Consider the following 20367-nt stretch of genomic DNA (forward strand, 5'->3'; position numbering starts at 1 on the left):
CAGGCATCTGCTTTTTCTGAAAGTACTCTTTCAGGCATCTTGCCTTCTCCCCAGATTCAGAAGATACCTACCCCAGTGTCACATTTAGACATAATTGCAATGTTACAGGAAGTGATTTGCTATAATTTCATATCCTTTTCCATCTCTATTGTAATGATGTGTTTTGCTAATATTGGAAGTGGCGGCTGCCACAAAATTTCTCTGCTTGGCGAGGCAGCTGTATGTGAAAAAAAAAATTCACAGACTATAATTTGAATCTATGCTACAAATGTTTTGCTCTGTATTTTCCCTTCTTCTGCCTTTGTCTTTGTTGCTGGCTATGGACTCTGCAAGTGGATTCTATAGACTCTCTCACTGAAGGGATAGACTTGGAGTTTTAGATTTGATCATATTTAAATTCTTACTGGTTGCATTTTTTCTTATTAATTTTTATATTCTAATTCTTGTCACACATAATCATTGTGATAATTTTTTAAAAGCAATGTTTTGCACAATGTAATTGCTCACTAAAAGTTCATTTGAAATGATCTTGCTGTGTGTAATTGTAGGTCTGCTCTCATCACTTTTTTTTTAAAGAAATTACATTATTTTATGTTTTGTTATTGTTGTTGAAGTTTTTGGCTGGGGCTGGTTTTGAACTCTCCACCTCTGGTATATGGGGCTGGTGCCCTACTCCTTGAGCCACAGGCGCCACCCATGCTCTCCTCATTTTAATAACAGATGTGAATCACTGTCATGAAAATAAGAAAACATACATGTACAATCACCATTGTGATGAACATTTTCTTTGCATATTAATGTAAATTTCCAGCCAACTTACATGTGGATTTATTGAATCTGAGAATATATGTACATACTCTCAAATATGATGAAATAGATAAATATATGAAAGGTAAAACACACATTCCTTCTATACCTCTGTACCCTATCTTAATACAATAACATTTACTTGGTTGTCATTGAAAAACAAGCTGATGTTTTCTGTTTGAACACCTTCCTGTTGATACTGTTATAGTCCACATAGTCATTTCCTGAAATAAAAGCTGTAGCTTTTATCAGTCTGACCTGTTAGGGTATTCCTCACACAGGTGTACTTTTGTCATTCATTCAAAAATCAATGATATTTAAATAAGTCAGAAATAACTACAAGCATTATTATTTTTCTTTACCAGTTTTTCTACAAAGAAATGCCCCTTAATAGGTTTATATATTTTGCTTACTCACACTATGAAGAAATAAATTGTTGATGTTCCAGATACTTTGCCAGAAATCAAGTAATTAATAATGGTCTTGCCGAATAATACTCTTTTTGTAATTAAAGTTCTTAAAATAATCAGGGATCATATTGGATAATCAGATGGGTGATTGAAAATGCCAAGCTGGGGGAGTGCGTTTCCTCAATAATCACCAAGTGTCTATTTCCTAGTATCTCTTTCCATCCCACCCTGAAGTGATTTCAGATCTTTCATCCTGGGGAATTGTAATGGAATAAGCTCTACCTTTCACTGCGACAAATGCTTGACACACTGCAATTTGTGACTTAGTGAGAGAAGCATAGATTCGTGAGGGAGCTTCTAATCCCCTTTTCTCAATTGCTTTATCAGATTCCTTTATTTGCTTCTAGGGGAGGGTAGAGGGACAGACAGCATGAAGCAGTCAAGCACTGTTCCTTCTTTTCCATTCCTTTGGGCCTTGTGGGGGTTGTAGCATCAGGCTGCTGCATACCTATTATGAGTCCCTAACTCTGAACAAATGTCACAGTGCCCTGGGGCCTGTTCAATCAAATATGATTATACAGGGCACTCAACAACAACTGGTTGGCAACTAAAGACTCTCTGTGCTTCCCTTTGAGTGCACTGTAAGCTGGCCTTTTAGAAGCAGGAACATTGACTGGTACAGGGTGTAGGTGTGCATAGTGGAATGAGTGAAATGTGCAGTTGAGTTGGAACTATATAATATGTGTATTTTTTATCTTTATACTTGGATTTGTTGTAATATAAACCAAATTAAAAGAATCTAATCACGGTTTGCAATTAAATGGGAAAAGGACACTATAGTGAAAGGGTCAATGATTCAGATATCAAAATGCTTTATACATTTTAAAGTGGCAAATCTTAATTATTGTTCACTAGACAGCTATTAACTGAGGGTAAATCACTTGACTTCACATTCTCTCTTTTAAAAAATGAAGATAATGATCATTCCTAGCATCTTCTCATTTTTGTCTAAGATTCTCCAGATATGCCTGGCATGCCTATTAAGTTTTTTAGTTCAAAGAAACTGTTGAGATACAATGTGTATATAACAACTGTATTATTGCTGATTTTTGCCATATAGGTATTCAAGAGACGGTATTTTTACTTGACTCAACTTCCTGATGGTTCATATATTCTCAATTCCTATAAAGATGAGAAAAATTCAAAAGAATCTAAAGGTTGCATCTACCTGGATGCCTGCATCGATGTTGTTCAGGTAAGGTAATCTTTCTCTTTCTCCAAGAGGGTTATTGATGAACTGTTTAGAACCTCAGCGGTTTTCTGCCTTGGTTAATGGCATCTCCGTCCACCCAAACATACATACTAAAGGCTTGGTGCCTGTAGCACAGCAGTTACGGCGCCAGCCACATACACTGAGGCTGGCAGGTTTGAATCTGGCCTGGGCCAGCTAAACAACAATGACAACTGCAACAACAACAACAACAACAACAAATAGCCGGGCATTGTGGTGGGTGCCTGTAGTCTTAGCTACTTGGGAGGCTGAGGCAAGAGAATCGATGGAGCCCAAGAGTTTGAGGTTGCTGTGAGCTGTGACACCATGGCACTCTACCAGGGTGACATAGTGAGTTTCTTCCTTAAAAAAAACAAAAAATACATACTAGAAACTTGAGAGTCCTCTTCAGTACCCCACTCTAACTCAGTGCCAGTATTTTAATGTTTATCAAGTTCTTTTGAGTGTGGCTCCAAAGTTCCTCTTGAATCTCTTTCTATTTTCAGCATCCTCTCTCTGGCTCTCTCTGGCCCTCTCTGGCCTACAATCTTGCCTTCTTACCTCCTAATTTGTTGTCCTGCTCCAGTCTATTTTCCTAAGACATAGAGAGGGTCATTTACTTGCCTTCTTCAAATCTTTTGGTGTTTAATTTATTGTCTTATTCTGTGAGCTCTAAAGTTCTTGCCATGACATTTAAGGGCCACACTGATTTGGCCTCACCCTACTTTCTAGCCTCATCCCCATGCACTTTTTTTCGAATTTTTTTTTTTTTTTTTGTAAAGTGCTTTACTTTTTTACTTTTTTTTTGCAGTTTTTTTTGGCCGGGGCTGGGTTTGAACCCACCACCTCCGGCATATGGGGCCAGCGCCCTACTCCTTTGAGCCACAGGCGCCGCCCCCCCCCATGCACTTTTTTATATGTATGTATATTCTGTGCGCTGGTCGTGCCAGGCTAAGCACTCCATGGGTGGCTTGCCCTACATTTTTTTTCTCTTTTTGCTGTATACTTTCCTCTGATGTTCCTGTTTGAACCTTATCTTTTATGACTCAGTTTAAATGCCACTTCTGCCCTGAAACGTTTTCGGTTTCCTTCCTCACCCTCATGCCCAACAAGAGGAATTAAGCTCCACCTCCTCTGTGCTATCACTTTGCTTTTTCCTGTGTCATGAACTGAATACACTCTAAGTTGTGGCTCACTCTGCACATTCATTTTTGGATTACAGGGACTGTGTCTTATTCATTTCTGTATCTCCTATAATAATTAGCAGGGCCCTGCATACAGTTGGGACTTAGCAAATATTTGTTGATTTGAATTACTAAAGAGGCATAAACAAAGGCAAGGTGGGAAGTAGAGAGCCTAGAGATTATCTGAGTAGGAAGTCAATTGACCAACAGACAGGAGGTGTTGTCACAACCCAGAGTGGCGTGGTAGGCTAGATGGAGTGCTGAGCTGATCAGAAAGCTAGAGATGTTGGTTCAACACTCTCAATTTGCCTGAATCTTAATTTTCAGAAATGTAAAGTGGGATTAATAATGTCTGTGTGCTTTATCCAATCAAATTGTTGTGAAGATCAAATGAGAAAATACTTTCAGGGTGTGATTACACACTTCCATAATCCCAGCTTCTCTGGACGCTGGGGTGGGAGGATTGCTTGAGCCTGGGAGTTTGAGGCTGCAGGGCCTATGAACAGCCACTGCGCTCCAGCCTGGACAACACAGTGCATGGGGATGAGGCTAGAAAGTAGGGTGAGGCCAAATCAATGTGGCCCTTAAATGCCATGTCTCTAAAGAAAGTTAGAAATAAAAACATTTTTTCTAACAAATAATAGTTTTTAAAAGTATAAAGATCGATATGAATCGAGGGCACTTTAAAAATACATATAACAAAAGCTTTCTTATCTTAATGAAAGAAAGAGGACACACATGTTAGCCCTAGTCGAGATTGACTTTTCTTTGTAGTTCTCCCAGGATCTGCTTCCCTCATCTATTTGTGATCTCTTCTCCCAGATATTTTCAAATGTATAAATCTTTATGACTTACTACAGCAGTTTCATTTTATCCTTTCCTATACTTTGAAGATGAGAAGGAGGCACTTTTCTTGGTTCCTTCTTGAATAATGACCGTGCAGTGGAAAATCATTGATTCATGAGCCTTTCTTGGAATTAATGCTGAGGGATTCGAAAGGCAGTATGTCATTTCTTTTGTCATGACAGAGAAGGTGGTAAAGTAAAAGAATGCGTCATTATGTTTGAGGAAAGGAGGAGGCTTTTGTTTCCTTGTGTGCTAGTGTTGAACATAGGTTACTTCCACGGATTTTGTGGAGAGTCACAATTTAATGTGGACTAATGAAGTTCTTCTTTTTTTAATCTTTTTTTTTTTTTTTGCCAACCCATTCTTTTAATTTTTTAAAAAAAATTTAATTATTATGAATACATAGTAGTTTTGTATATTTATGGGGTACATGTGTAATGATCTAATTAGGTTAATTAGGGGTATCCATCACCTAAAACATATATCATTTCTTTGTGTTAGAACATCGCCATTCCACTCTATATTTTTAACAATGGTCACCCTCTCATGCTACTGAGCATTATGGTCTTTTATGTTACTGTGATACGGTTGATATATGATGTATATTAAAGTGAATTAGTTATCTATAGTGTATGTATTTCATGGTATGATCCTTCGTAAACACCAGGTTTGTTTCAGGTCACACTGAAGCTTGTTTTTAAAAGCGGATTTTGAAAATTTTCAAGGAAAACTTGTTGCAGGGTGGAGTTAGTAAAATGTTTGCTGATTTTTATGGTGGTAATTTGATTTTCTAAATATTAAGGATTCCAAAAGGCCTTAAATGATAACATGCAACAAGTAGTATTTTCTGCCAGCTTTGTGCATATGCACACCACCACCAGGCTCAGTCCCAAGTAAAAAGATATGCTTCACATGGTCATTTGTTGTCTTTATCTATTTCCTATTTCTTGTTAAAAGAAGCAATTATTTCATGAAAATATTGATGCACATATATGTCGAGCTGAAGTAAAAATAAATATAAACGAATGAAATCGAATATTAAAAGGGTAACTAAACTAACTGAACATGTGGTTTTTCTTTCCTTTTAGTGCCCCAAAATGCGCCGTCATGCTTTTGAACTCAAGATGTTAGACAAGTATAGCCATTACTTGGCTGCTGAAACTGAGCAGGAAATGGAAGAATGGTTGATAACTTTGAAAAAGATTATTCAGATCAACACCGACAGTTTAGTGCAAGAAAAAAAGGAGACAGTAGAAACAGCACAAGGTCAGAATTTTTAAATGTTTCATTATTGAGGTAAAGCCCTTGTCTTTAATCCATAGGAATGTCCTTTGTGTGGGGTGAACGTAGAATCTTAATCTTGAAGGCTGACTTGCTTCTTCATTAAAAGTGACTGTGAAGGCTGATACACTTTTCTTAACAGTTGATACTGCATAGGCTCTGACACATGAAATATAACCGGGCTATAATGAATAGAAAATTCATGGCAAATTTTTGAAAGTCCATTAAAGTTTTCTCTATGCTTTCATAATTGAAATTCTTTGCAATAAATCTAGTAGGAGAGAATGGGTGGGAGAGATGGTTAAAATATTCCTCTTAGGTGATTAGTAATGGTCTATATGGTTTGGAACATCTGCTTTTAATGAATTTGCAGATGATGAAACTAGCAGCCAAGGAAAAGCCGAGAACATCATGGCCAGTTTGGAAAGGAGCATGCATCCGGAACTGATGAAGGTATATCTCATGGCAATGTGCTTTGAACTGAGACAATGCGGGATGAGCTATTAAAAGTTGTTTTTGTTTGTTTGTTTGTTTTGTTTTGTTTTTTGTTGAGACAGAGTCCCACCCTATGCCCTGAGCAGAGTGCAATGGCTTCATAGTTCACTGCAACCTCAGACTTGGGCTATAGGCATCCTGCTGCCTCACCTTCCAGAAGCTGCTGGGATTACAGACAAGCCTGGCTGGGTTTTTCATTTTATTTTATTTTTTTTAGGAGTCAGGGTCTCACTCTTGCTCAGGCAAGTCTCGAACTCCTGAGCTCAAGCAATTCTCCCTCCTCAGCCTCCCACAGTGCTGGGATTACAGGTGTGAGCCGCCGCACCTGGCAGCTATTAAAAGTTTTAACGCTGGACTCCATTTGGCAATTTCATTTCCAAGTTAAAAACCACAGCAAATTGGTAAAACAGATTACGAGAGAAAAGTTGTACTCTTAAAGATAGCCTTGTAAGTGCCAACTGACAGATTAGAAAATGTTATCTTTTTCTAGATACCAGGAAATACTTCCACATTTTTGTGACTATTCATTTTATCTACTAGTTATTATTCAAGTTAATTACTGTGTATCATTTATAAAATAAATATTCTTCTTTCAAGGGGCTAATGATTCAGTTCATGTACATGACAGTTGATATAATGGTTTATATATATTAATTTGGATGAAAACCATATGTTCTCTATATGTAAGTATATGTGTTTGAATAATTTCATCAGTGAAAGGTTTTGGTGAACAGACATCATTTGTGTTATTTACTCTTTTCTTTGGCGTAGGAGATCAACCAGTTTTGAAACTATAGAGGTGATAATCATGAGTATCTTAGTAGGGCACATATTTTACTCTGTAGACTATATTATAATAGGTTAAAAGGTTGTGACCCACTTATTTATTTAAATCCTTTTCAAACTTATTTATATTTTTACTTTATTCCTCTTTCTAGACTGCTTATTTTTACAAATTTAAGTTTCTTTTTTTTCTATTTTAAATTTACCCCTCTTATAAGCTTCAAAGCTATTTTTCAAAACTTAAAAACACATTCGTGATCCCCTGATTTATGATGTCTGTGACTTTATAGATTTTATTTGTATCCCTTCTCAATCTTTGCCATCCCGGTCTGTGCAGGCCCATTATGTGGTTCCTAAGGTGATGGAATCAGAATTATATGTAATAGTCCATGGCTAACATCATGGATATGTAAAATATGGTGTTTTTCTTCTTTTATTTCTCTTTTGTATCCAAAGTCTCTTGGATTCCTCTTTTGTATTGGCTACAGGATGAACAATATTTTTGGTGTTATGAAGAGGTATATAGAAAATATAAGAACCTCATCTGTACCTTCTTGTCTATCACAGTAACAGTGATATATCACTCTCCAGCCAAGCGAGCATCTTTTATCTATACTAAGTACATGGAATTAGAGAATAGTGTGTATGCACACACACACACACACATATATATATTTTTTAAAGACAGAGTCATCCTCAGCAGAGTGCTATGGCGTCATAGCTCACATCAACGTCAAACTCTTGGGCTCAAGTGATTCTCTTGCCTTAGCCTCCCAAGTAGCTGGGACTGCAGGTGCCCGCAACAACACCTGGGAATTTTTAGAGATGGGGTCTCAAACTCCTGAGCTCAAGCAGTCCACCTGCCTTGGTGTTAGGTTTACATGCTGTGAGCCAAGAGTGGTATATTTTTGAAGCTGTGTCATATTGCTAGTTTCACATAAACTGTATTTCATACTGTTGTGAAAGAAATAAAGTAATATAATATATATGTTTTTAAAATTTTAGTATGGAAGAGAAACCGAACAGCTAAACAAACTCAGTAGAGGAGATGGAAGACAGAATCTCTTTTCTTTTGATTCGGAAGTTCAGGTATTAATGATATATTTATTTTTCGTTTCAGAATATTATAGTGGGGGTTGTTACATAGTTTACTTAAATATGCAAAAGCAAACTATGATGTATTTCTTTAAATAGTTTTAGAATTGTTGCTTATCCATAAATGTGAAATATTGAAATCACTGATTTTTGCATCAGCGGAGAATATAGATTGTTTTGTATTTTATTCATTTTGAACAGGTAACTTAATAACTGCTTCTTCATGCAAGAGGACTATCAACATATGCAGATAGTTTAGGACTGAATATATATTTTAGTTGCCTGTATCCTTTCACTTTATCTTGCTTCTTAAAATGGATCAATAAAAGAACCTAGAAAGATGGTTACAGTGCTTTTTTACCCCCATTAAATGTAATTGTGATCTAGTGGCTGTGAGTATCAGCAATATGAAGAATACCCAGTCATGTAAGACACTTCTTTTCCACATTTCATGTAGGCTTGTAGAATTAGGATAATTTTCAAGTCTGGCTTAATCCCCCTTTAAGTGGAGAGTGCAGGGAAGTGCAGGGCTATGTGCATTTGTGTATTTTAACATCTTATATGAGAGGTACTTTCATGCTAAGATATATGCAGTTAATATTTAATCCTGTGATATTTTTTATTTAAATCTCTGACTTATTTAAATGGAAAAGGTCTACGATATTATAAGTGTTACAAATACTTTTTTTAAAAATTTGAGACAGAGTCTCCCTCTTTCACCCTAGGTAGAATGCCATGGCATCAGCCTAGTTCACATCAACCTCAAACTCTTGAGCTCTAGAAATGCTTTCGCCTCAGCGTCCTAAGTAGCTGGGTCTTCAGGCATGTACCACCATGCTGAGCTAGTCTTTTTATTTATTTATTTATTTATTTTGTAGGGACAGCGTCTCACTTTATCGCCCTTGGTAGAGTGCCATGGCATCACACAGCTCACAGCAGCCTCCAACTCCTGGACTTAGGTGATTCTCTTGCCTCAGCCTCCTGAGTAGCTGGGACTACAGGCACCCGCCACAACACCCGGCTATTTTTTTGTTGTTGCAATTTGGCCAGGGCTGGGTTTGAAACCGCCACCTTTGGTATATGGGGCCAGTACCCTACCCACTGAGCCACAGCTGCCTCCCTCGTCTTTTTATTTTTAGTAGAGGCAGAGTCTCACTCTTCCTCAGGCTGGTCTCAAGCTTCTGAACTCTACCCGCCTCGGCCTCCCAGATTGCTAGGATTACAGGCATGAGCCACTGTGCCCAGCCTAGCCCAAGTGTTTTTCCTAATTGAAAATATTTCACGAGAAAATGACACGAGGGGGACTGAATTTTTCAATTTATTTTTCTTTTTCTACATGAGCTTTCTAATTAAAATCTTTGATTTTGTTTGAAATAGAAAGGTATGCATTACATAAGCATTACAGTTTTTTCTTAGTGAAAATATATTATGAAAACCTAAAATAATTGAGGAAGACTAATAGCACTATTTTTTCTTTTGGCTGCATGTGGTTTTCTAATTAAAAAATTTAATTCAGTTTTAAGTGGAAAAATTTATAGTCTATAAATGCATATATTTTTCTTCAATAAAAATCACATAAAAAGATGAAATTATTTGTGGAAAATTGATTTTTAAAAATATTTCATTTTCCCCCCATAGCATTATATTGCTTTAGTTTAAGTTATGTGATTTTTTTTTTTAATTAAGAGTATAGCAGAGCTGAGGAATACAGTTCAAAGATACTCATTCAGAAATACACTTACTCCAAGCATGGCTGAACCTTTGATCCACCCCTTTAATCCTCCCCACCCATGATTGGGCTCTAATTGGACATGTCAGGCTCTTTCATTTTATACAAAGGAGCCAATTGACTGTGGTTGAAACTAAATCCAGTATCTTTAACAATTTGTGGTATAGTGTTTTTGTGGTCATAAAACTGAACCGATTTTATGTTTGAGTTCTTTATCAGTGAGCTATGGTGAGAGAGAAATTCACAGTTGTGATGAAGCTTCAAGGACAGAAAAACCCCTGAATTTAATGTTGATAATGGAAGGCTTGCCACAGAGAAATCCATGTTGTACGTGTTAAAAGCCTATTCTAGGTGAAGTGCCATCTCATAATTTTAGCCTTCTCTTTTGGTCACAGTTCAGCATGTAGAGACATGACCTTAGGGAATAAAGAAACATTGGCTGACTAAAGGGGATGGCTCTAGCTTTGAACTTTTGAAGAAGGCTGTAGGTCCCATCACGTACACGGCCAGGCCTCAGACGGGAAGGGATTTGGGGTCTGGGGTGGTTTGGTTGAGTTTCTCTTCACATTCCACTGTCTAAGACAGAAAGTAGAGCAGATAAATGGGCGGAAATGAGAATTGATCTCCATGGCAATGCCTTGCTTCTGCTGGCTCCACAGATAGATAAGTGTTCAAGAAGGAGCTGTGTAGTCTCACACGTTTGTGTTCCTTTGTAGATAAATAGATTCAAAAGGGAAAAATCATGCTTTCAAGTACAAATGTTACTCATTAGGCCCTTTTTAAGAGGTTTTTGTCAGTGATACAGACTAGGTTAGAACAGCTATTAATTATCTAAGGTTCTTCAGGCACAATACTTGTTTTGGCTTGAATTACTTAGGTAATTGAAAAAAATTCTTGTATTTCTTGGCTTGAGTTTTCTGTGCTGGCAGTATATTCTTCTCAGATTCACCTAGCCTTTTTCTGCCTACAACCTCTGTGGCCATAATAAAAGTGTGGCCAATTGTCCCACAATCTACACGTTTCTTCACTTTGTGAATAGAATGTAAGTCTGTTCAATATTCAGAATGAATAGATGAACATAGATTGCCTGAGCCTTGTGAGCTGCAAAGGTTTCTAGGCGTTTTGTTTGAGCGGGGATAGATGCCTCCCCCAGTAAGAGGAATTTCTTGACTTCCAGTATCTGCTTTTTAAAACTTGTTCTTATTTTGAAATACCAGTAATGTTAACAAATATATCTCTGTGGCAGCCAGAGTACATCTCCTAGCTCTGGTAGAAGCTGAATTCAGTGTTTATCAATTTCCTAAGCAGATGCCTCTTGCTCTGTTCATCGTTTAAACGTAGGTGGTCCCTGGGGTTCCAGCTTTGTCCGCCTCTCAACCTAGATGCTACTCAGTCGCCAATCCAGATCTCCAGCTCCCCACCTACTAACTGGATTTATCATTTCTACCGACCCTCCCCCCACATCTGCCATTCATCTGTATTTCATGACCAAGTTTATAACATTGCTATCTCTGAAGTCAGAGATTATTATGTTGTTTTTGATGCCTGCCATACCCACTTCCGTCCTGCCTCCTGCGCAGCTCATAAAGAAAAGAAACAAAATTTCTGCCATCCTGGAACATTTTTTTTTTTTTCAGGAAAGACAAGCAATAAACATCTAAATAAATATATAAAGTGATATTATTAGAAAGATAAATCAGAGAAAGGGAATATAATCTGTCAGGGGATATGAAATTTTCTATGACAAGCTAGAGATGGACTTTTTGTGGAAGTACCATTTGATCAGAGACTTGAATGAAATGAGGGAGAAAGCCATACTACTATCCAGGGGAAGAAATTTCCTGCTAGAACAGCAAGTGCAAAGGTAGAGTGTGCTTGGTGTGCTGGATGAATAACTAAGAAAGCCAGTGTGGCTAGAATGGGGATGGGAGAGACTAGTGGTTGGAGATCAGGTCAGAGGGTGAGAGGAGGCCTTACGTCCTATTAGACAGGGCTTTGGGGATCACGGTACAGACTTGTGGCTTCTCCATTGTCTTACATAAGAGTCTCATCATTTCCTTCCAGAATTTTCCCACCAGTGTTTAACCTCAATATAAGCTCTATAAAGGCATGTCCAATGAAAAAATAGAGTTCAAATGAAGAATGGATAGAGAACAGTTGGATCCTGCCATTTTTACTATATTAATGGGAATCTGTGTTAACCTATATTACCATGAATCCTATCTTCACTTGGAAAATGATTCATACTATCTGTTTTTTAGAGATTGGACTTTTCCGGAATTGAACCTGACATAAAGCCATTTGAAGAAAAGTGTAACAAGCGTTTCCTGGTAAATTGCCATGATTTAACTTTTAATATATTGGGTCAAATCGGAGACAATGCTAAAGGACCCCCCACAAATGTACGTATGACTTTTCCTTCTACCTCCCTTGAATCAGCACATTAAAGAAATGCCTTCCTTTTTTATGGCTAAGAACTAATAATGTACTGTGTGAAAATTCACTTGCTACCTATTATGATAAATTTGACTCGGGAGGATTTCATACCTCTCTTTTGTCAGAATGTGAATATGTTCTAATCATGAGAGGGTTCGTGAAAGTCTTACCTACTGAGAATAGCAGATAGAATAGGCATTCTAGAGGGACATGTTCCCCAAACCTGAAAATCTTCAAATTTATGAATTCTAGGGAATATAATTTCTTCTGTGAAATCGATTCATAGCAGTGAGTAAGAATCACCGAAGCCATGCTGGGATACAGATGCTGTGCAGTCTGCCAGGCTCACTCACTGTTCTATAGAATGAGATTCATTTAGGTCTGCAGAGAAAATTCTAATTATTAGCTGCCATGGATCATTTGAGTTGCTCAGAATACTTGAATCCATAAATGCGAAATATGCAGAGACTCTATTTTGTGTTCGTCTTTCTTTTTTGGTTCTAGTTTTATCTGTTAAAATTTCAACAGTGATGATTACAAAGTAGCTGAAATGTACCAGCAGACTTTCCTGTGTGTAAAGGGTTAATCTTTATGCCATCTGGCATGAAATTTCTCTTTGTGACCAGCTTTCAAATGCCATCTGTAGAGAGGAATCATGTCTTCCAAAATTGCTGATGGGACAAAGCTTTTGTCAAGTAATTTCATGTCGACTGATATTAGTTCTTATGAAATGTATAGTCCAGTAAATTGTGACATGACAGAAGAGAAGATTTATTTCTACTCCTTAATATTGGCATTATTTTTTAAGGTAGTTTCAGTAAACGTGTAGAAAATTGAATTTTAGTGATAGAACGAGTGATGTTCTTTAAATGTAGCTTTTGATGCTCATCTTTTTTTAATTTATAAATTGTGAAATCATTTGCATCTGATAAAATTTAAAATTTGATGAACTGTATTGTTTTGGAATGCTCTTTCTTTTATGCAAATGGGCCATTATACAATTTTAGCTAAATGTTGAACTCAGAAAGGAACTGTAATCACAAACTTGAGAAGTCAAAAAATTACCTTGTGTCTTCCCCCTCACCCCCATGCCACCCAAAAGTCTTAATTTTAAAATGCAATTGTTTTCATTCCCAGGTTGAACCCTTTTTTATCAATCTTGCCTTATTTGATGTAAAGAACAACTGTAAGATTTCAGCTGACTTTCATATAGATCTGAATCCCCCATCTGTCCGTGAAATGCTGTGGGGCGCTTCAACCCAACTGGCCAGTGACAGCAACCCAAAGGGCTCTTCACCCGAGGCTTTCATTCACGGAATTGCTGAGTCTCAGTTACGCTACATAAAACAGGTAACCAAACAATCTTCAGCCTTGGTGGCACATTCGGAATAAGAATCAGCAATGTTCTTGTGCTATTTCATGGTTTCAGGCCACTGCTTTCATAGTATTCTGTCTCTTACGACGTCCAACTTCTTTGGGCAACTAAAGTTGGAGGGGAAAAACGGAAGCCAACAAACATGCTAGTAACACGTGGCAAAGCAACATTTTTTAAAAATTTATTATTAAATCATAGCTGTGTACATTAATGCAACCATGGGGTACCATACACTGGTTTTATAGACCATTTGATGTATTTTCATCACACTGGTTAACATAGTCTTCCTGGCATTTTCTTATTGTGTTAAGACATTTATGTTCTACATTTAGTAAGTTTCACATATACCCTTGTAAGATGCACTGCAGGTGTAATCCCACCAATCACCCTCCCTCTGCCCATCCTCCCCCTCCCCTCCCTTCCCTCTTCCCCCTTCCCCATATTCTTAGGTTATAACTGGGTTATAGCTTTCATATGAAAGCCATAAATTAGTTTCATAGTAGGGCTGAGTACATTGGATACTTTTTCTTCCATTCTTGAGATACTTTACTAAGAAGAATATATTCCAGCACCATCCATGTGAACATGAAAGAGGGAATCACGCTACCAGACCTCAGACTATACTATAAATCGATAGTGATCAAAACAGCATGGTACTGGCACCAAACCAGAGAGGTAGATGTATGGAACAGAATAGAGAACCAAGAGATGAACCCAGCTACTTTCCTTTATTTGATCTTTGACAAGCCAATTAAAAACATTCAGTGGGGAAAAGATTCCCTATTTAACAAATGGTGCTGGGTGAACTACCCTGTTTCCCCGAAAATAAGACAGTGTCTTATTTTAAGGTGTTCTCCCAAAGATGCACTAGGTCTTATTTTCAGGGGACATCTTATCTTTCCTGTAAGTAGGTCTTATTTTCGGAGGATGTCTTATTTTCGGGGAAACAGGGTAGTTGGCAACCTACAGAAGACTGAAATGGGACCCACACCTTTCACCATTAACCAAGATAGACTCTCACTGGATTAAAGATTTAAACTTAAGGCAAAGCAACACTTTTCATGGACTGGGGATGTGAGACTGAAGGGAAGTGTTTTGTGAGATAGACTACAGATACACTTCCACACATGCATACATGTGCATTACTTCTGAGCAAGGTAATAGGTGCCTGAAAGGTTGGGGGGGGGTTTGAAGAAAAATCGGCTGTACTTAAACTCTTTTGCCCCTAATTCTCAGGACCATTATGAGTAAGTTGCTTCAGTGGAGCATATGGGCTCTTTATACAAAGGTTTCTGCTGGAAAAGCAACTGGAGGGAACTGCTTCTGTCACAGCTGTAATGCCTTGCTCTTTACCCTTTATACAAATCCTAACAGTTCCTTGGCATTCTGACCTCTGGCCAGACTGAAGCCGTAAGAAGTTAGGTGGAGCAGAACTGATGGTCTGCCCTCTAGACTTTTGTAGCTGGAAGGAAATGAGAACAAGGCATAGAATTAAAGTGGGAAGAGGCATATGAATAAAACTGCTCACATTGTAAGGAGATTTATTTTTTTCCATAATAAAAGTGGTGCTCCTTTTTTTCTGACTATAAAGATAAATGCATTCTTATGTAGAAAATCCAAACAATATAAGAAGTATAAAAAAGTAAAAATTGGCTGGGCACCTGTAGCTCAGTGGCTAGGGCATCAGCCCCATCCACCAGAGCTGGTAGGTTCGAATCCAGCCCAGGCCTGCCAAACAACAATGACAACCAAAAAATAGCCAGGCGTTGTGGCGAGCGCCTGTAGTCCCAGCTATTTGGGAGGCTGAGGTGAGTGAATCACTTAAGTCCAAGAGTTTGAGGTTGCGGTGATGTCATGGCAATCTACTGAGGGTGAGCGGTGATGTCATGGCAATCTACTGAGGGTGACATAGTGAGACAGTCTCAAAAAACAAACAAAAAAAAAAGTAAAAATCACCACCTGTAGACAATAACAATTAACATTTTGGTAAACATCTTCCCAGATATCCTTGTTGTATATATATAAATACATACACGTTGTGTGCATTCTTACAAAGATTATATCAGATTCATGCTTTTATACCTACTGTATTCATTTAATATCATGTTTATCATCCTATATCAATATTTATAAATCAGTCACATTTATAGTAAAGGCTAACATAGCATCCTAATTATTTAGCTACTTAGGATATATATATTTTTTGAGACAGAGTAATATATATTTTTTGAGACAGAGTCTTACTGTGTTGCCCTTGGTCAAGTGCCTGACATCACAGCTCACAGCAACCTCTAACTCTTGGGCTTAAGTGATTCTCTTGCCTCAGCCTTCCAAGCTGGGACTACAAGCGCCCGCCACAATGCCCGGCTATTTTGTTATTGCAGTTGTCATTGTTGATTTTAGCTGGACCGGGCCGGATTCGAACCTGCCAGTCTGGGTGTATGTGGCCGGCGCCCTACCCACTGAGCTGTGGGTGCTGCCTACTTAGGATATTTTTAATGTTTTAATATCACAAATGATGCTACATTGAAGACCCTTGTGTATACATCTTAGCTTATTTGTTGAATTATCTCCTTAGAACAAATTCCAAGCACTGGGTTTTTCTGGGTCAAAGATTAGGCCCATTTTGGGGGAGGGGAAAGAGTCTCTTTCTGTCACCCTGGGTATAATGCCATGGCTTCATAGCTCACAGCAACCTCAAACTCCTGGGATGAACCCATCTTCTCGCCTAGCCTCCTAAGTAGCTGGGACTATAGGTACCCACCACAATGCCCGGCTAATTTTTCTATTTTTAGTAGAGATGGGGTCTGCTCTTGCTCAGGCTGCTCTCGAGTTCCTGAGCTCAAATAATCCACTTGCCTGATACTTGAACTCCTGAGCTCAAATAATCCACTGGCCTGGTCTTGAACACCTGAGCTCAAATAATCCACTCTCCTTGGCCTCCCAGAGTGCTAGGATTACAGGTGTGAGCCACCACGCTTGGCCTAAAGATTAGGCCCATTGATACAGATTACCAAATGGTATCATAAGACTTCTTTCTAGATGCTTCTACCATGCTTTGGAGGGTATGTATCTGTGGTAGTTTCCCCCAAGTTGGCCCTTGTTCCCTTATAGCTCCTTAGTTTATTTGTTCTATAGTTGTTACATGTGTAAACATTCTACTACTCTGGTGGATGCATTTAAAAGAGGGGTTGAGCAAGTACAGTATTGTAAGTATTTGAGAACCTGCTGTGGAGTTATATATCTACAATTTCCTATACAACATCGAAGAGTCCCTTTAAGCCTATGATGTATTTGTTGTATTACTTCAATATACTACTCAGCAGTATGTTTGACGTGGGAAATTTAAATCATGGTTTTAGTTGTTATCCGGGTTGTAATCTAGGTCAGGAATGTTAACATTTAAAAAATATCTCCTGTGTGCCTGCATTTTCCACCAGCGTCTCATGTAATCATAACAGTCTTGTGACATGGTGTGATAATTGCTCTTTTACAGATGAGGACACTGAAGCTGGGGGAGGGTTTAAGCAAGCTGCCTGATATTATACAGCTAGACAGGCGAAGGTAGGATTTGAATCTAGTTCTGTTTGAAAGAACTCAATCAACAGTGTTAGAGAGTTATTTAGTGATGAAATATATAACACTACTACTTACCTTGCATGCCCCAGGGCCTGTGTAAATGCCAGAGGCTGGGGTCAGGGTATCTGACCCATTTTCTCAGGGGAGGGGGCAGTGAAGTAGGTGAGAATTGCCCTGGGGTCGGGGCATATATATTCTTCCCTTTTGGTGGGAAAGGAGTCCTAAAGGACCAGACTTCTAGCCTACTGGGATTCCTGGGCACTATCTGGCCACCTTCTGCATTTTAAGGACAGGAAAAAAGAAGTTGTTAGGACAATTTTTTTTTTTCTTTTGAGACAGAGTCTCATTTTGTTGCCCCTGGTAGAGTTCCATGACGTCACAGCCCACAGCAACCTCAAACTCTTGAGCTCAAGCAATTGTCTCAGCCTCCCAAATAGCTGGGACTACAGGCACCTGCTACAACACCCAGCTATTTTTAAAGATGGGGTCTTGAACTTATGAGCTCGAGCAATCCACCCGCCTCGGCCTCCCAGAGTGCTAGGATTACAGGCATGAGCCACCACGTCCTTTTTGGGACAAAAGTTAAAAATCTCCAGTGTCCCCTCACTTTGGAATCCTGGTCCATTAGAAAATGAACATCTCCATGCCTTAGTATCCTTTTCTGTAAAGTGCAGGTAGCACTTTACGCTTGCATCCAAGGGCTGTTCTGAGGCTCCAGCAAAGTGTTCTGTTCCTAGAAAGCCCTCAGCACTGTGACAGGCACACTGATTTTGCTCAGCACTATGTAGTGGTAGCAGTAACAGTAATCTCAGATAAACACGTGGAAACAGCAGACTTTATCAATCATTAGATATCTTCAAATTTATATTCATTGTTGGCATCAGTGTGGGGAAATGCCTACAGCACTAGGAGTGGGAAACAGTGGGTGCTCAGTAAATGTTACTTATAGCAGTCATCAGTGTTACCATTTCTAATCTGGCCTCAACATGTGAGATGTTGGCCACATGAGCTGCATGGTTGAGGGGCAATAGAGCATGGGCAGTGTAGTCTGGGAGCCTGAACTACAATCTTCACTTACTTATTTGCTTCCTAAACCTCCTTAAGCCTCCATTTCTCAATCTGTAAAATGTAGATAGTAGTGTCTGTGTCAGAGGGTTTTAACGAAGACTGGATGAGATAAAGCACAGAAATCATCTAGCATGGTTATGGGGCTGTTAGGATAAGATTGCAATCGGGGAGTGCTGCTCAGCATATCGTCTGCAGGGGCAGCTTGGGCGGTCTGCCAGCCTGGTCTCATAGCTTGAGCAGCATGTTCCTGGCAGTACTGGAGGGCAAGCTCTGTGACCTTGAGATGCTTTGATGGGCCACCATAGTGATAACCAGGTACATGATGTGCATTCTTTCATTTAATCCATATAAGAAAGTATATGGAATTGTCCCCATTTCATAGGTGACAAACTTGCGATGTGGAATGTGACTTGGCATAAACTGGTGGAGCCAGAATTTGAACCAGGAAATTTGACTCCCAAATAATTTTTAACCACTTTGTTCCATGCTTGCTGCTTGGGAATGCAAAGCTAAGTCAGCCATTACCTGGGCTCCTTACAGGCTGTTTGAGGTCGAGAGAATTACTAGCCTCTTACACTCAATTTTCTATTCTGCCCTGTGTACCTCAGAGAGTTCTATCTGGAACAAATTAGATAATGTGTCTAAAATGCTTTGAAAACTGGAAAGCACTTTATTAACAAAGTTGGTAGTATATCAAATAGAAAAATAAATCTTGGTAGAGACCCAGTGATGAATTTTTCCACTTGAATTCATTTGTATGGTGGTTCTGTAAATAACAGACATAACCAACTAACATACTCTGGAGAGGATGTTTTATTTGGAAGAGGCCAAACTGGGCAGGGGATAATGGTTGTTTGACATTCATTCAAAGATGTAACTTTCATTAGGCTACATTAGTGCTCTTAAAGTGTAAAGGACAAAATGAATTTTGGATCTTCTGTTTTATACCCTGGCATTGAAAGCACCAAAGCTCTTTAACTGCAAGAAATGGATGTTTTCTAGGTGATTTAATTTTTTATGTTAGAACAATAAAGTATTTTCTTCTTTCTTTGCTGCAATTAGTATTAATTAAATGTGAGTGAATTGCCCTGGAGTTACATGCATCTGCACTTAAAAATGCATATTTAATTCCACTTGAGAAATGTACGCTATTTTAATACATGCCAATGAAGGCAAACAACGCACGTCCTACTAATTTGGTCTAAAAACTCACCTTGCAAACACAGCCAAACAGAAGAGGTGAAGCAACATGGGTGATACCTGCACTTGGGAGCTAATAGATGTGAAGTTGGTGACAGAATATAAAATCCATTTTGAAAGGAACTTTGGGAGCTTTGAAAACCATATGAAAGGAAATGCTATCTATTTTTAAGACTGGACACAACCCTTTGTTCAATATGAGCATTCTGTAGTTAAAGTCCACTAGGAATCATTAACCAAATAGTTCTATGTACTTGGTTACATAAAAATATCTAACAGAAGTAATTTTTTTCTAGGGAATTTTCTCTGTGACAAATCCACATCCTGAGATTTTTCTGGTTGCAAGAATTGAAAAAGTATTGCAGGGAAACATTACACACTGTGCAGAACCCTACATCAAAAATTCAGATCCCGTGAAGGTAATTTACAAAGATCATTTATGTACATTTCGGCTTAATGCAGAATTTGCCTTTTACTAACACTGTGTGGCCCCTCTATGGGGGAAAGCTGTAGTCTCTCTCTAAACATGCTGTATATTCTGAAAATATTGTTTACTATATGAGTATGTATTAAAGCTTGAAGACAGTGGGTTTTTCCCCCTTTTCATATATGTTCTGTTAATGGGACAGTCTGATTTCTGCTTGTTTATCAAAATAAAAGCTAAAGGCTTTTAGGTAACATCTGGTAATTGACATGGTATCCTTGGCAATAGCCACTCTTTGCTTACCCACAGCCTTTGCATACAGCCCTAAAATGTCAGAGCTGGAGGAAATTTTGAAAAGACAATCCCATCCTTCAGTCGCAAATGC

General features: G+C 38.5%; 1 protein-coding gene across 3 annotated transcripts in view; it reads left to right on the plus strand.

Annotated features, from left to right (window-relative positions):
• The window catches only part of DOCK11 (dedicator of cytokinesis 11), a 237142-nt gene that overhangs the window by 66138 nt on the left and 150637 nt on the right, over positions 1-20367 (plus strand). For all 3 annotated transcript variants that reach the window (XM_053579537.1, XM_053579535.1, XM_053579536.1), the window contains exons 7-13: positions 2338-2472; positions 5606-5783; positions 6172-6251; positions 8082-8165; positions 12162-12302; positions 13474-13686; positions 19855-19977. In XM_053579537.1, the coding sequence (XP_053435512.1) occupies positions 2338-2472; positions 5606-5783; positions 6172-6251; positions 8082-8165; positions 12162-12302; positions 13474-13686; positions 19855-19977 (954 nt within the window). The remainder of the gene's footprint in view (positions 1-2337; positions 2473-5605; positions 5784-6171; positions 6252-8081; positions 8166-12161; positions 12303-13473; positions 13687-19854; positions 19978-20367) is intronic.

The sequence above is a fragment of the Nycticebus coucang genome, chromosome X, assembly GCF_027406575.1.
Source record: "Nycticebus coucang isolate mNycCou1 chromosome X, mNycCou1.pri, whole genome shotgun sequence".
Taxonomy (NCBI): Eukaryota; Metazoa; Chordata; class Mammalia; order Primates; family Lorisidae; genus Nycticebus; species Nycticebus coucang.